This window comes from Balaenoptera acutorostrata, chromosome 17, assembly GCF_949987535.1.
Source record: "Balaenoptera acutorostrata chromosome 17, mBalAcu1.1, whole genome shotgun sequence".
Taxonomy (NCBI): Eukaryota; Metazoa; Chordata; class Mammalia; order Artiodactyla; family Balaenopteridae; genus Balaenoptera; species Balaenoptera acutorostrata.
Window position 1 is genome coordinate 57,957,101 of NC_080080.1, and position 14,847 is coordinate 57,971,947.

Genomic DNA, 14,847 nt, shown 5'->3' on the forward strand with positions numbered 1-14,847 from the left:
CAAATTTCTTACTTTAGTATCTGGTACTATGCAAGAACAGAATTGAAACTCATTATTTGGAGCGGGAATTATCCAAAAGATACAATTGCTCCCTTAATTATCAAAAGCAAATGTGAGTATCGGGAACTTCTGAATGGATTCGAAGAGTATCACATTAAAGGATTTTTAGGGACGCCAGTTGTAGATTCTAGCCCCTCACTACTCTCTTACAAGAACTTATTCTAGATTCTCTAAGTTAGCCTACACACCAAGATGCTTTGTGCTGGCTTATGGGGTTTGTTGTTGTTTCTCTTAAGCTGTTGTTAGTAATATTTTACTATATTGGTATAAAATTAACATTCAAACTTATATAGCTATATTTAATAAAGTAGGCTTTCTATTTTAAAATACATAAATATTGTCATGTTGAATACATTTCTAGACATTCAAAACACTACCTGATATATAGAAAATCCTTCAAAAAAGAATGTGTTGAATAAATGAATTACTGAATGTTAGTCATAATAATTGGGGAAAGTGGGGGAAATTACAGATCTATAATCTCTAATCCACAAATCCAAATCCAAAAGGCTCTGAAAAATGATTTTTTTCATAATTTAGTTGGTGGCAAAACCTAACCGGACCTGAACTCATTTGGCAGCAAAGCCTGAAGCAAACTGACAGAAGGCCATGTCAAAAAAATATATAGTCTTTATTTATCCCAATTTGTGTTAATATTTACATGTTCCACTGCAGATATATTAATGTGTTTGATTACAGGGTACTGTCCCCAGGTGTCTATGGGAGACATATAATACATGGGTAAATATATGGATATCATATACACACTATATTAACTTTCTAAAATGCAAATCAAATTCTGAATTCAGAGATATATCTGGCCCAAGGGACTGGGATATGAGTGTCTACATTTTGCTATGACTTTACCTCCTGCCATTTGCACTTGCTATTCCTTCTGTTAGAAATACTCTTCCCATTCCTTTCCTGCCTGGATCCTTTTCTTCCTTCAGGTTTTGACTTAAATTTCTCCTCTCCAGAGATGCATTATTGGTTCATGCTGTCTGTTATTCCCCATCAAGCACCCTGTTTAGTCTTTCACAGCAATTTTGTCAATCTATAATTATTACCTTAGTGTTTTGTTTATTGTCTATCTCTCCCTCCAGACTCTAAACTTCATGAAGTCAGGGACTTTCCACCTTTATTCAATTTTGTATGTCCAGCTCTTAGCACAATGCCTGGCACATTGTAGGGGCTCAACGTACATTTGCTGAATTGAATGAATGAATAAATCAAACAATTAGTCCATTCAGACATGCTAACATTGGGATGGGACTCAAAGACCTCATCTGCTAATTAAGCAAAGCTAATACAATAAAGAAGAACTGACTTGTATATGAATTTGTTCTTGGTATAAAGAAAGTATTTCTCTTAGGTCCAAAAAGAATGACTGCAGGTATACAAATCTATGTATAGTGAAATAAGAGACATGATAGAGAAGATGTGATTCTCTACTTGGCAAATACTCTGATGACACTTTAACAAAATTATCTCCTGGACATAACTGCCTTCATTAACATTGTGTTGCCTCATTCTAATCTGGTGCCTTATTTCCTAATTTAATATGTGTATTTGTGCCCCTGATATGTGGACTTGAAACAACACCATTTTCCCATCAACTGCCCAAACAAACAGAATTGACAGATTTAAATTTTCTGGGATCCTAGAATTACCACCTATTTCCAGAGTAAAGAATTTAAGTTCTCATCAGAACCTTCTACTGACATGTTAATCACTTCAACATGAAATCAGAAGGTTTTGAGATTATATCATCTGTGTCATGATGATTTCTCCAAGGTTTCTGGGTGTGGTATACACCTTGTAGGAGGATGCATCGTATAGGTCAAGCTCCAGAACTGGCCATTTTCCAAAAGTCTGCTTGTTCCAGAAAGAGTGGCATTTTTTTTTCTTCCTGTGCTTCTGCCCTGTGCTGCTAAGAGAGGAAGCTGAGTTTAGTGGTTAGTGCAATAGCTTGAGTCAGCAACCTTCATTTCTATATTTGGTTATGTGATTTGCTGAAAACCTTTGTCAAACCAACTCTGTCTAAATTATGAAAGAAGTCTTTATTCTCTTATATGTAACTTTTCTGAACTCCTGTGTAAACACTATTTTCATTGCTACTGTTCTGAAACCCTGATACATATTCCTGGGATTCTTTTCTCATGTATTTCTTTTAGTAATTGTCTGGTTGGAGAATCAATAAACCAACAAAATAACCAAGCAAGAAACAAACTAAACTGAATACTAGGGTCTCGGTGGCATGCCCCATAATTTTCACACAACCTAGAGCCATCCACTCAGATGAGAATGAGAATGGAGGCCCTTGGAATTGTGCCCAAGTGAACATCATGGCCTTGTGTAAAGCCCAGCAAATGAGAAAGAGCAAAACTACCCATCATAAATAACTTTAACTTTTCAATCAGGATGACTTTAGAACCAACATTTCCCTCGCTCTATATCTTTAATTGTATAAAGGAAAATATGTGTTCCTTGTTAAAACAGTTAAATTGCACCTTGGGGGCAAAATATTTTGTAGGGTAGAAGTTTCCTTAATCACGTGCTACAGCACTCTACCACTTTGTGAGGTTAACTTTGTTTGCAGCCTGGCAACTACTTGGCCTATGTTTTAAGGAAGGCTGAGTAAATGCTGTGGGGACCTATCTAAAGGGTAAATACTACTGTAAATGTTTTTTAATGATTTTATTACATTAATGTATATGAATGTTCATTGAACCATTGTTAATAACTGAAACTTTCAAAGACTTAAACATTTATAAATAGAAAATTGATCAAATAAATAATTGAGTTGAAGTAAAGTTAAATACTGTGAGGTTTAAAAAATATGAATCTATATTTGTTTGAGTTTTTTAAAAAAACAAGTAAGCCAGCAGAATACTGTATTTTATGTTCCCATGTATAAAATGTTTGGGGTCTATATGCACATAAATTTATAAAGAATTATTTCAATGCCTCATAACCAAACACTAATACTGATTTTCTATGGAAATGAGACTTCCAGGACTATTTATTTTCTTATTTGTACTTTTCTGCAGTATTTTCTAATATACTATTTATTTATCATTAAAAATACAGAGCAATTTGCATTAGGTTTTTGCATTTTTCTTATTACAGATATATAAGCAAGTAAATAAGAAATTAAACAAAACCCCAATCCCAAGAGATAACCACTGTTAACATTTTTCTATATTTTCCTACATGTATGCACATAATTTTACACAAATGGGATGTGTACATAATTTTAAAATTTTTTATTTTATATTAGACTATAGTTGATTAACCACGTTGTGTTAGTTTCAGGTGTACAGCAAAGTGATTCAGTTATACATATACATGTATCTATTCTTTTTCAAACTCTTTCCCATTTAGGTTATTACAGAATATTGAGCAGAGTTCCCTGTGCTATACAGTAAGTCTGTGTTGGTTGTCTATTTTAAAAATAGTAGTATGTATATGTCAATCCCAAACTCCCATACATAATATTTTATAGTCAGGATTTTTTTTCACCTTAGAGCATATTATGAGGCTTCTTCCAAGCTCTTGTTAGTCTTTTTACTTTTTTAAATGTCTGTTAGTGTTTTATTGTATGGACATATGATTATTTAACCAGTCCTCCATTTCTAGAAAGTTATGTGCCTTCCAATTTTCTGCTAATATAAATAGCACTTTGATGAACATCCTTGTAACAAAATTTTCAACCATTAGGAACTCTTTTTCTAAGACAAAGGAAGATGAAATCAGCCCGTCTACCATCAGACAAAGGTCAATTGTTCTCTTTGTTGCCAAAAGTACAGCTCAGTCTCTCAGCCACTTCTGGATCCACAAGTAAATACTTCAGGGCAAAACCAGCCCTATTAGCTGAACTTGTATCTCTGGATTCCCGGATCTACGCCAAGTAATTTCTCAGTATTTTATTAGCTCTTTGTCACCTTAAGGAAATTTAAATATATATATGTATATATATTTTGTCCAGTATTTTCAGTTGTTTTTAGTAAGAAGAATTTCCAAATATCAAGTTTTCCATTACCGAGAGTGAAACTAGGGTATTTTTTAAAGTGCTCTGGCATTTCCTACTTGACACCCTCCATGGTTTCCCTTGACCCTCTGACAAACCCAAATCCCTAACTAGAAGTAACAGGTCCCACAGGCTCTGTTTCCTACTCAGATATCAGACTGCATCTTGTCCCTCATTGTTTCTCTGTCCATCAGCTTCTGTCACTCTGCCCCCTGTCTGCTCCACAAAGGGTTTTTGCAGTTGCCCTCTTCTGCCTGGAACACTATGCCACCAGACATTACTTGCCTACATTCTGCTCCTGATTCAGGTTTGGATTCAAACAATATGTCCCCTGAGAAGCCTTCCTGGCCATCGCATATAAAGTGTCTTCAACCCTACTCACTCTTTCTCATACTACTTGGTTTCATTTTTTTCTTGCTGCATTTATCACTCTATGCCACTTGTTTTAACTGTGTGTATTCTATCTTTTCTCACCAGAATGTCAGTTCCATGAAAAGGACCCTGGCCCTGCTCTATCTCATTCCTCATATCATGTGTCACAATCACTTTTAAAAAGTGCTCTGTGAAAAGTATTATTATTTCCTTTTCATACATTTTCAAAGCGTGCAGTGTGGGAGGAGGAGCCTGGGAGGAGATGGACTTGTTCCGAAGTAAATGTCCACGTATAATCTGGTGACAAGAGCCTGACAGACCAGATGTCATAAGACAAGTTATTTTCCAGTTGCTGTGGGACCAGTGATGTGTCATCCCACCCTGCCTTTCACAATATTTCAAAACATGTGTCACTCAGCTTTTTAAACCACTTCACCATCTTCATCAGTTCTTCCTACTAACCCACATCACACGTGACCCACCAAACAGCAGTGAATTCTAAGAGGGCAACAGGAAAAAAGAAGAACAGTGAGTACATGGAACCCAGGGAAAATCTACAATTATTCTCATAAACTTAAAAGTGAATTTTACTTTGCTAATAGGTTCATCTGTACCATTTTAATAGAGACACAGACGTAGAGAACAAACGTATAAACACCAAGGGTAGAGAGGGGAGGTGGAATGAAGTGGGAGATTGGGATTGACATATATACACTACTATGCCTAAAATAGATAACTAATGAGAACCTGTTGTATAGCACAGGGAACTCTACTCAGTGCTCTGCGGTGACCCAAATGGGAAGGAAATCCAAAAAAGAAGGAACATATGTATACATATAGCTGATTCACTTCTCTGTAAAGCAGAAACTAACACAACATTGTAAAACAACTATACCCCAATTTTAAAAAAATAGAAAAAAAGTGAATTTTAAATACAACATTAATAATCATTAATTAATAAGCAGCAAGAATTGAGTGAGAGCCTCAACTGAGCAAGCAAAACTAAAATCTAGGTGCTAAACACATGGTTCTCAATCATTTTATGGTCCTAGCATAATTTCAAATACCAGAATTTTGAGAAAACAGTTGACGAGATTAAGACTCAAGAAACCGCTAAATTAGCAATAAATGCAACATAATTATACTAGCATAGAGCAAAGCCACATATTGCCTAGAAAGACCTCACAGGTGTGATGCGCCAATAACCCTGCATCCTTAGGCACTCATTCTGCTTGAAGAGAACAGTCAATGCCCTTGCAGCGCTCAAGGACATAATCCGAAAGTGAAGTCATCTCTTGCCTGTACATTTTTCTTTGGTGAGAATTTGACTTATGTTAAACCATTTGACTTGTGGTAAATTGTATCTAATCTGGACCACGTTCCACAAACAACTCAGGTCAAGTTCTGTTTGACAGACATTGCCTGTTGGCAGAATACTCAGCTGCAGTAAAATAAATTTTAAATGTTGATCACCATCGGGCAGCCTAGTTCCTGGTGAGGCAGAGTGTCACAGCATGCCAGTTCAGAAACTAGACTGAGTTCCTTACTTCCTATTTCAAACATTAATATTCTACAGTCATCAAGTACACTACCTCTGGGGTAAGTAAATGACCTAGTTAAGTTGAATGATTTGTACAAAGGTAAGAAATATGGTTTAAAAAAATAACATAAATTGAAGCAAAATCATAAAGGGTCTTAAATAATATTAAAATATGTTAAATAGCCACAGAAGAGCCATTAATTTACTAATGAATTTATTCATTTAACAGATATTTATTGAGCATCTTCTATGTGCTAGGTTGTTTCCTAGGTGAGTGATAGAGAACAGGGTAAAAACAAAGCCCCTTCTTCATGGAGCTTACTTTCCAGGGAGAGAGACAGATAATAACCACAAAAAAAAAATTTTTTTTAACCGAAAAACCAAGTAAACATATAGTTAGTCAGGATTGGTGATAAGGGCAAGGGCTGCATAGGGGAATACAGAGTATGCAGGAGGGGTGGTAGCAAATATACACTCTGGGGATGACTCACTGCTAGGGTGACATTTGAGAAGAGACTTAAAGGAAGTGAGAAAGCAGAGAAAGCCTGGGCAGCAGATTTCAGAAGGTAGATTGTTCCAGGCCGTGGTAACAATAGGTACAAAGGCCCTGAGGCAGGAGCACAGCTGTGTCAACAATGGCCTACTGGAAGGGAATGTTTGGTAAGAGAGTGAAAGGAGAGAAAACGAGGAGGAGCGGAGATGTTGGGAAGTTGAGAGAGACAGGCAAGATCATGTAAGACCTCTGCAAATACTTTGGCTTCGACTCTGAATGAAATGAGAAGCCAGTGGAGGATTCTCACTGGAGGAGTGACATATTTAAACGTGTATTTTAAAGTGATAGCTCTGGAAGAATAAAAATGCAAACAGGGAGATCAGGGGAGAGAGAACGGTGGAGTCTGAATCACGGTAGTATCTGTGGAAGAGGTGAGAAGTACTTGAATTCTAGATACTTTCTGAAAGTAAAGCTGAAATCATTTGCTAGTGGATTAGCTATAGCATGGGAAAGAAAGAAAGGAATTAAAGATGACTCAAAAGCATTTAGCTAGAGAACTAGAAAAATAACATTCCCATGGATTGAGATGAACAATACCACAAGAGGAGTAGGTTTGGAATCAAAATAAGAAACTTGATTTTGGAAAACATGAGGTTAGCATACTGTGCTGTCCAAATCAGCAGTTACTGACCATATGTGGGTATTTAAATTTACATTTTAATTAATGAAAATTAAATAAAATTTAAAATTCAATTCCTTGGTTGCACTCGCAGTATTTAAATTGCTCCATACCCACCTAGATGGGGCTAGTGCCGATGTGTTGAATAGTGCAGATGATACACTGCATTTCCATCACTGCAGAAAGTTCTGTTGGGCAGTACTGGAGAGACATTAAGCCTTTACTATGTGCTGGGCCCTCTGCGAAGTGCTTTACCTACTTTATCTCATTTAACATTTAAAACAATTCTATGAGTCAGGCAATGTTGTATCTTTTACAAAGGGTATAACTACAGTTCAGAGGAGTTAAGTAACCCTGCCCTAAGTCACACAATTCTTAAAAGGGTAGAGAGCCAGAATTGGATTCCAGGATTGTCTGCTTCCAAAGCCCAAACACTAAATCATCACACTAAATTTTAGAGATTAAACCAGTTTGAAATTAAATGTGACATCTATAGGGAAATGTCCAATAGGTTATCGGCAATAAAGTGTTGAAGCATAGAGAAGAAAACAGGAGATCTGATAGACCTGGGTGAAACTCAGGGAGTGAAACTCCCAACACATGCAGTGTGTTGTAGAACTAAACAGAATACATTCCAACATACTACCAGTTAAGAGAAAACAAAAATATTCAATGAAGGCACTAGTTTATACCTTTTGATAAGGGGTGAATTGATGTTAAAGGATTGCTTAGCAGAAAGAAGGGCTTGATTGACACTAGATAATATGAAGTTGAGCTACATTTGTTCTTGTTCTACCTGTGGTTCTCAACTAGGTATGCTACCATACCCTTAGAAGACATCTGGAAATGTATAGGGTGTTTGGGGTAGACTGATGGGTGCCATGGGCATTTTGTGGCAATGATCTTAGGACACCGACTTGCCACAGCTCAGCACAATGAAGAAAAGTTCTCTCACCCAAAATGTCCACAGCTCCCCCCATAGAAGAAACATGGGCCTACCCTTCCTCTAGTAATACTACACTGTCCATAAACTGAAGCAATACAGACATTAGAACATGGTGCTTGTTGCACAGGTTTTAGTCAGATGAACCTGTGCTCCAATCTGTTCTGACTCGTACTAGCTGTATGGCTTGGTATCATTACCTAGACCCTGAGACTTAGTTTTCTCATCTAAATAAGGCAGAAAACAATTGTTAATACACATCATTTAGGGTGGTTCTGAGAATTATAAAACTCTTAAAAGTACTTGGCCCAGTGTTTGGTTCAGGGAGTCATATAAATGTACACTATTATTAGAAGTAGAAAAAGGGGATAAAAGGGGAACTCTAGTATGGAGCCGAAAATAAACAAGATGGAAATTCAAATAGAAAAGGAAGTCTAGAACAGCACTGTCCAACTAAAAATATGGACCAAAAAAAGGCCAGCACATGTAATTTTTTTTTAGCACATGTAATTTTTAAATATTCCCTAGCCACATTAAAAAAGACAAGAAACAGGTAAAATTAATTTGATTAATATACAATATTTAGGTAACCAACTGTATCCAAAAATATTATTTCAACATGTAATCAATATAAAAAAAATCAGAGGTGTTTTCCATTTTTTGTTTTTTGTTTTTTTTTTGGTATAAAGTTCTTTAAATCTTCTGTGTATTTTACTTACCCAGTGCTCATCAGCCACCTGGGGCTACAGCTATATATCGGACAACACAGAGCTAGGGTATCAGTGAGTCCAACTCTTTCATTGACTGCTAGCTTTCAGTAATTAAAGATTCTTGCCAGCTAATATTTCAGTGCATAGAGAGTAGTTTCAGAAAAGTCTCAGTTATTACATTTAGGGACTTTAAACTCAGGATCTTTATACCACTGAGAAGAGGCAGTGCTGTAGAATGAAAGATTGACCAGTCATGAGTGGAATCCACGAGGTGTAGGTTCCCACTCCAACTCTCCTGCTTCCTATGTCCTTGAACAAGTTAGGTAGTCAAAAACCTGTTTTCTTATTTGCAGCACAGAGATAATGTTACTAGCTCCCCTAAGTATTGTTCTGAGGATCATGTACATAGTTTTTGCCCAGTGCCTATAGGAATTTCTCCAGATGTGAATTGCAGATATTTGTTATTTGGCTTGAGAAATAGGACAGGAGTCACTAGAATTCTAGTTATTCTTTATATATACATACAAGTATTTCATTCAGAGCTCAATTACTCTTACGGCTTTTGTTAATGAGCACACTATTTGCTTTCAAAGCTGAGTGTTTCTTGTCACAGTGAGTGCAATGATTTGTCCTTGTGTTCAGACATACCTTAACCTCTGGAAGACTGCCTGGCACATGGTAGGTCCTCAGAAAGTTTATTAAATGAATTTCTGGCTCAGAATTCCTGAGTAATAGTTATAAGCACACTATTAAAAGTGTGATTATTAGTCAATGATGGTGATTTAACCTTTATTTTAATATTTAAATTATAAAGTTTATTTATGTAGCTATTTTTCAATGAGAACAGTCTCTGCCACAAATTTAAGATTCTTGAGTTGATACAAAGTTCAAATAGCATAGGGCAAGATTAATGATTGGTAGTTTATTTGCCACAGAAGTAGCTCTACATATAAATTACTAAAATATAATCTCAATATGGTAACCTCAAGGCTACCCCAGAATTTATTCCATCCATAAATGTTAAAACTCATCACTAAATTCCTATAAAGCTTAAAAAAACATGCAAAACTGGTATAGCACAAACAGATTTATTTACTAACCAAAGAGATGATCCTAATTAAACCAACACTTTGAAATAGTTAAAGTAAAATGTTTGTGATAAAGATAATTGAACATAGTAATGAAAAACAAAACAGTATGGAGATTTGCTCATTGAACTGAGCTTGTTCATCCTCGCAGCTTCCTATCCAAAATGATGATGAAATTTTTACTCTACTTTTTCATAGACCCGAGTACAGGTGACATTGTTCATGACACATACCTAGGAGAAAGAGTGATATTAGAAGAGTCAGGTTAGTATTACATCACAGAGCAATGGTGATAGTTAAATGCTAGGACCACAATCCTACAAAACGTTGTAATCTACTTCATAGACGAAGAAAATGCACTTTAGGATTCCTGGGTTTGAAAAGCTAGAACCTGTTATTTTGCTTATGACGTGCATATGCTTAACTGAAAACTAAATATTGATTTGCAATATCTAAACTATTCATTCAGTCTCAGCAAATACTATTCCTCATATTGAAGAAGCAGAAAAACGTATGCCCAAGATTATATAGACACTTTTTTACAAATTGAAGGTTTGTGGCAACCCTGCATTGAGCAAGTCTTTTGGCGCCATCTTTCCAACATCATTTGCTCACTTCCTGTCTCTGTGTCACACGTTACTAATTCTCACAATATTTCAAACTTTTTCATTATTATTATATTGGTTTTGGTGATCAGTGATTAGTGATCTTTGGTATTACTATTGTAATTTGGGGGGCAGTTATTAGCAATAAAGTATTTTTTTAATTGAGGTATGTATATTGTTTTTTCAGACATAAGGCTATTGCACACTTAACATAATAGTATAAACATAACTTATATGCACTGGGAAACCAAAAAATTCACATGACTCACTTTATTGTGATACTCAGTTTATTGCGGTGGTCTGGAATCAAACCTGCTATATCTCTGAAGTGTGCCTGTACTGTAAATGTAGCAGCAGAGCATGAACTAAACCCAGCTCGTGCTACATCCTCTAGTACATCATCTCACTTCTCTATCTCTACAAAGGGCTTTCTCAGTTATTAGTGTTTTGTATTTACCTTGTTGCTTTGCAGTTTTTTTCTTTCCAAACCTAGTTCTCCTGCTCATGATCAGTGATACAGAACACCTATGTGAACTATGAATTCAAACAAGAAGCGCAATAAGATATGTCAGACACTTACCACCATTAATTTTCCATCTTCCAGTTTTCTTGTTATTATGCTTTCCTTTCCATCCCATTCCTGATGTTGAACCAATGCGCCATCTGTAAAGTTGCAGACAGTCTGCCAAAATAAAGTATACTTTTTAATCTTCCAAAGCACAGTAAAAGAGAGTTTCTGTGACTCATAACCTCCTTAACCAACATTTTTTTCATCTTTTCCCTTCCGAGTCTACTTCATTAGCCCATACTGATTTCATTCGTAATACAGTTTATGCTTTTCAATCTAGATGCGCATAAGAGATACGCACTCTTTCTCGTGTCCCTTAAACTATTTTTACAAAATAGACTACGTTGTGAAGCTGGTACTTTCACTAATTTGTCACAACTCAATTCATAAAACAACTTGTGACTTTTTCATTAAGTTCTTGCCTGGAAGCAGTAAGACTGTTATTAATAGAATCTATCATTCTAGAAGCTTCTGTGATATTATAAGTTAGGACTGACCTGAGTTTTTCTGCCATCAGCTGTAGTCTCTTCAAACTTCTCTCCCAGGATGCAGGAAAACTGTGTTGTTTTCAAAGCGCTCTCACTTTTTATGGTGAGGTTTTTACCATCAGAAGTGATGATACAGTCCGGTTTGGCCATTGCACCCATTTTTCGCAGAGCTATCCCCACTCCTGTAGAATGTTATATCATGTTAAACAACAGGAGGACCAGAGTTATAGTTTACATAATAAAAGCAGCAATTCAATTGTAATCACTATGCTGTGCATATTTTCACTTATTCACTTATCAATAACAACCGTGAACACATATCCAGTGCTCACCATGTGCTCATACTTGACATATATTATTCATGGCAGCCTTACGACAACCTTGTGGAAGGGGGATACACTGTCTCCATTTTACAGATGAGAAGATGGGGCACTGATGTAACTTACTCAAGCTCATTCAGCTAGGGAGGGAGGGGGCTGGGAACCAACAATGCAGGCAGGCCGTGGGCCTCCAAATAGCTCCACCACCATGCTCTGCTGGCTTTCAGAAAGTTAGGGAAGATATCCGAACTTCTACAATGTCCTCAATTCTGCCAACCATTGTATTCTATGACTCCAGCACACAGTCTGGCACATAAAAGGCCCCTGATAAATATTTGATTAGCAGACTATACAAAATCAACATTGATCCTGAGATACTCAAATTACACAAAGTTTAAAGAGTTAACTGCACAATCATAATGCTAGTAAACAGGAAAAATCTTACCCTCAAATAGAGTAAATATTTCAGAGCTGTGTAACTCAATTACTGTATTGATATATTTAATTTATAATCTGTGTATTTCCCCTTAATGTTAACATTTAGTAGGAAACTTAGCTCTAGGCGAAATCTCAGTTTCACAAATGAGGAGATTCAACCTAAACAGAGTAACTGACTTGATGATGAACACTCAGCCAGGCTTGAAATGTCCCCGTGAAGCCTTCTCTTTTGCCAGCTCAAGGCTGGTGCCTTGTTTTGTTAGAGTCATTATTTATTCTCACTTTGGACAAATAAAGGGCTCTGCTCTTCCTCCACCTTGATTGCTCTCTAATGAATTGAGCCTTGACAACCTTCATGACTCCAGAACTCTGGAAACCAGCCATCTGATAAACACATTTGCTTTCAATGGGCAGAGAAACAGCCTTCTCCGGTCCTCACACATGTGAACAAACACAAATGTGTTTCTTCGATTTGAGCACGTTAGGTGGCTTTACTCACAGGATCATAAAGACACTCAAGATTCACCACAGAACCAGCCTTAACCAGACACTGTCTTGCATAAAGGTTAGTGAAGGTGTGTTTCTCAAGTACCTCAGGGCCTAGGTCTTTGCAGTGACTTCTGCACCAGAAAGCAGGAATGTTAACATTTGTGGGAGGGCGGCTTCTAAAGCATCCCCACCGCCCCAGCAGTTGTCTCAGATAGGATCTTTGCCATGCTTCACCATCCCACTTCCTAGGGGCCTGTGACAAAGGTTCATCTTTGTTTGCCAGTCTACCCAATGTCTCAACCAGCATGCAATCGTTGTCACCGGCTCAGGAAAAAGACAGGAGAAAATTCAGCACTATTTTGAGTGACACCTTGAATCTTCCTACAGAGACTCATCCTCCCTTGGAAGGCTTCTAATAAGTCAAGTGCCTTCTGCAAAGCCACGGCCATCTTGGATGTGGTAGGAAAGCAGCCGCAGGAGGGACCGGCAGTTTCTGACCGCGGTTTCCCAACAAAGCCTCTCTGCCCTCCACCCTCTAGACGCAGAGGCCAGGGCCGCGCCGCACTGCCTCCCCATCCCCGGCTCGTCCCACAGGCCACCCGCCAACAGGGCAGCGCCGCCAGTGCCACGCCTCTGAGCGCCGCTCTGGGGCGTGGAGGCGAGGATGCCCCGATGCTCCCGGGGGAGCCGTGCCAACCCAAAGGGCCCGGCGCACCCGGAGAGGGCGGGTGGGGGACCTGCGGGGAGGGGAGATGCAGCCGAGAGCGGAATGGAAGCTGAAGCAGTAGCCCGGTTCAGACCCTCTAAAGGGTTTCTGCTAGAAACCGCGTCCCGGGAAGAGGGAGGGGACCCCGCGCGCCATCTAGGAACAAAGATGCGACACGGTGGGCAAGGCGAGTGGGTGCGGCCACGACGGAGCGAGTGCGAGTGGGAGGACGGGGGCAGGATTAGGGAGGACGAGTCGTGGAGGAAGAAAAATAGGGAAAGTTAAGAGGGCTGCCTGAAGGGGTCGAAAGAAGGGAAGTTTGCGGTGGGAGGGGGGTGAGCGCGCCAAAGGCAGGGAGCAAGTGCGGTGGCGCCCAGGGGAAAGCAGCAGAGAGCGGGGCAGACCGAGAGGCCCACGCTCTCCCCGCCCCTCGCGCGTGATGGAGGTGGAAGAGGATAACGGGGTCGGGGATAGGCAGACAAGCATGCCCAGCCTCTGAGCCCAGCACGCCGAAGGGGACCTAGGGACAGACAGACACGCACGTGCCACGTTGCAGCGCCGCATGGTGGGGAACCTCACCTACTTCCTTCATGTATTCGTCAAAGCCTTTGCTCTCTACTAAGCACCATCTTCCTACCAGCTGCTGAATGGTGGCCATGGTGGGCGCGGGCGGGCGAGCTAGCAGAGTAAGCGAAGGAGGGTCGGACGCCGGGAACCTGGCGTGCGGACGCCAACCCACCGCGGCTGCTTTATAAAGGCGGAGCGCGCGCGGGGCGGTGCCCGGCGGCCAATGAGAGGAGCGCCTCTCCCGCCCGCCCCCCACCCCCCCCGCCTCCGGGCCTCGCTCCCGGGGTCCAGGCGTGCAAACCCGCTCCACCTGTCCCGGCCGCGAGGACTCCTCCGGCGCCTCCTGCAAGCAGGGACTCGCCCGGCGCGCCCCACGCCACCCCGGACGCCAGCCCCTGCACTTTCCCGCGCCTCCTTACGCCCAGGAAGCCAGCGGGGCTACCGGCGGACCCGGCCCGCCTCTCCCGGGCCCACTGATCCCACGTCAAGCTGCCGCCCTTCTTCCGTTCAAAACACCCCCAAAGAATCGATTAGCCTTCGCTCCGCTCCAATGGCAGGAATTGATTGATCGGTAGTTTGATTGATCGATTGATAAACTTCTTTGCCTCACTAGTCACTGCTCGCAGACAGGGGGCAAACCCGCATCCCACACCCTCCTGAGACAACCCGTTCTCCCCACCCTCAGGCCACTCCCGGACCACATGGGGCCTCAGGATGGGTGTATACCTGAGTTGAGTTAGACCATTTTATC

The 14,847-nt window shown here is 39.9% G+C and overlaps 1 protein-coding gene across 1 annotated transcript; it reads right to left on the minus strand.

Moving 5' to 3' along the window:
- Positions 1–9,899: 9,899 nt before the first annotated feature.
- On the minus strand, positions 9,900–14,265 carry FABP5 (fatty acid binding protein 5). The gene is made up of 4 exons (XM_007185100.3): positions 14,109–14,265; positions 11,586–11,758; positions 11,101–11,202; positions 9,900–10,148 (listed from the first exon to the last, which is right to left on the minus strand). The coding sequence occupies exons 1-4, from the start codon at positions 14,185–14,187 to the stop codon at positions 10,095–10,097; spliced, it is 408 nt and encodes a 135-aa protein (XP_007185162.1). The 5' UTR covers positions 14,188–14,265; the 3' UTR covers positions 9,900–10,094.
- Positions 14,266–14,847: the final 582 nt, after the last annotated feature.

What these genes read in the sequence shown, in the direction of transcription:
- FABP5 (XM_007185100.3), bottom strand. Translation starts at nt 14,187, where the DNA reads ATGGCCACCATTCAGCAGCTGGTAGGAAGATGGTGCTTAGTAGAGAGC. An exon ending in CTGATGGCAGAAAAACTCAG is followed by an intron (nt 11,203 to 11,585) that starts GTCAGTCCTAAC and finishes TTATTTTGGCAG; the next exon opens with ACTGTCTGCAACTTTACAGA. An exon ending in AAGATGGAAAATTAATGGTG is followed by an intron (nt 10,149 to 11,100) that starts GTAAGTGTCTGA and finishes TCTTTCTCCTAG; the next exon opens with GTATGTGTCATGAACAATGT.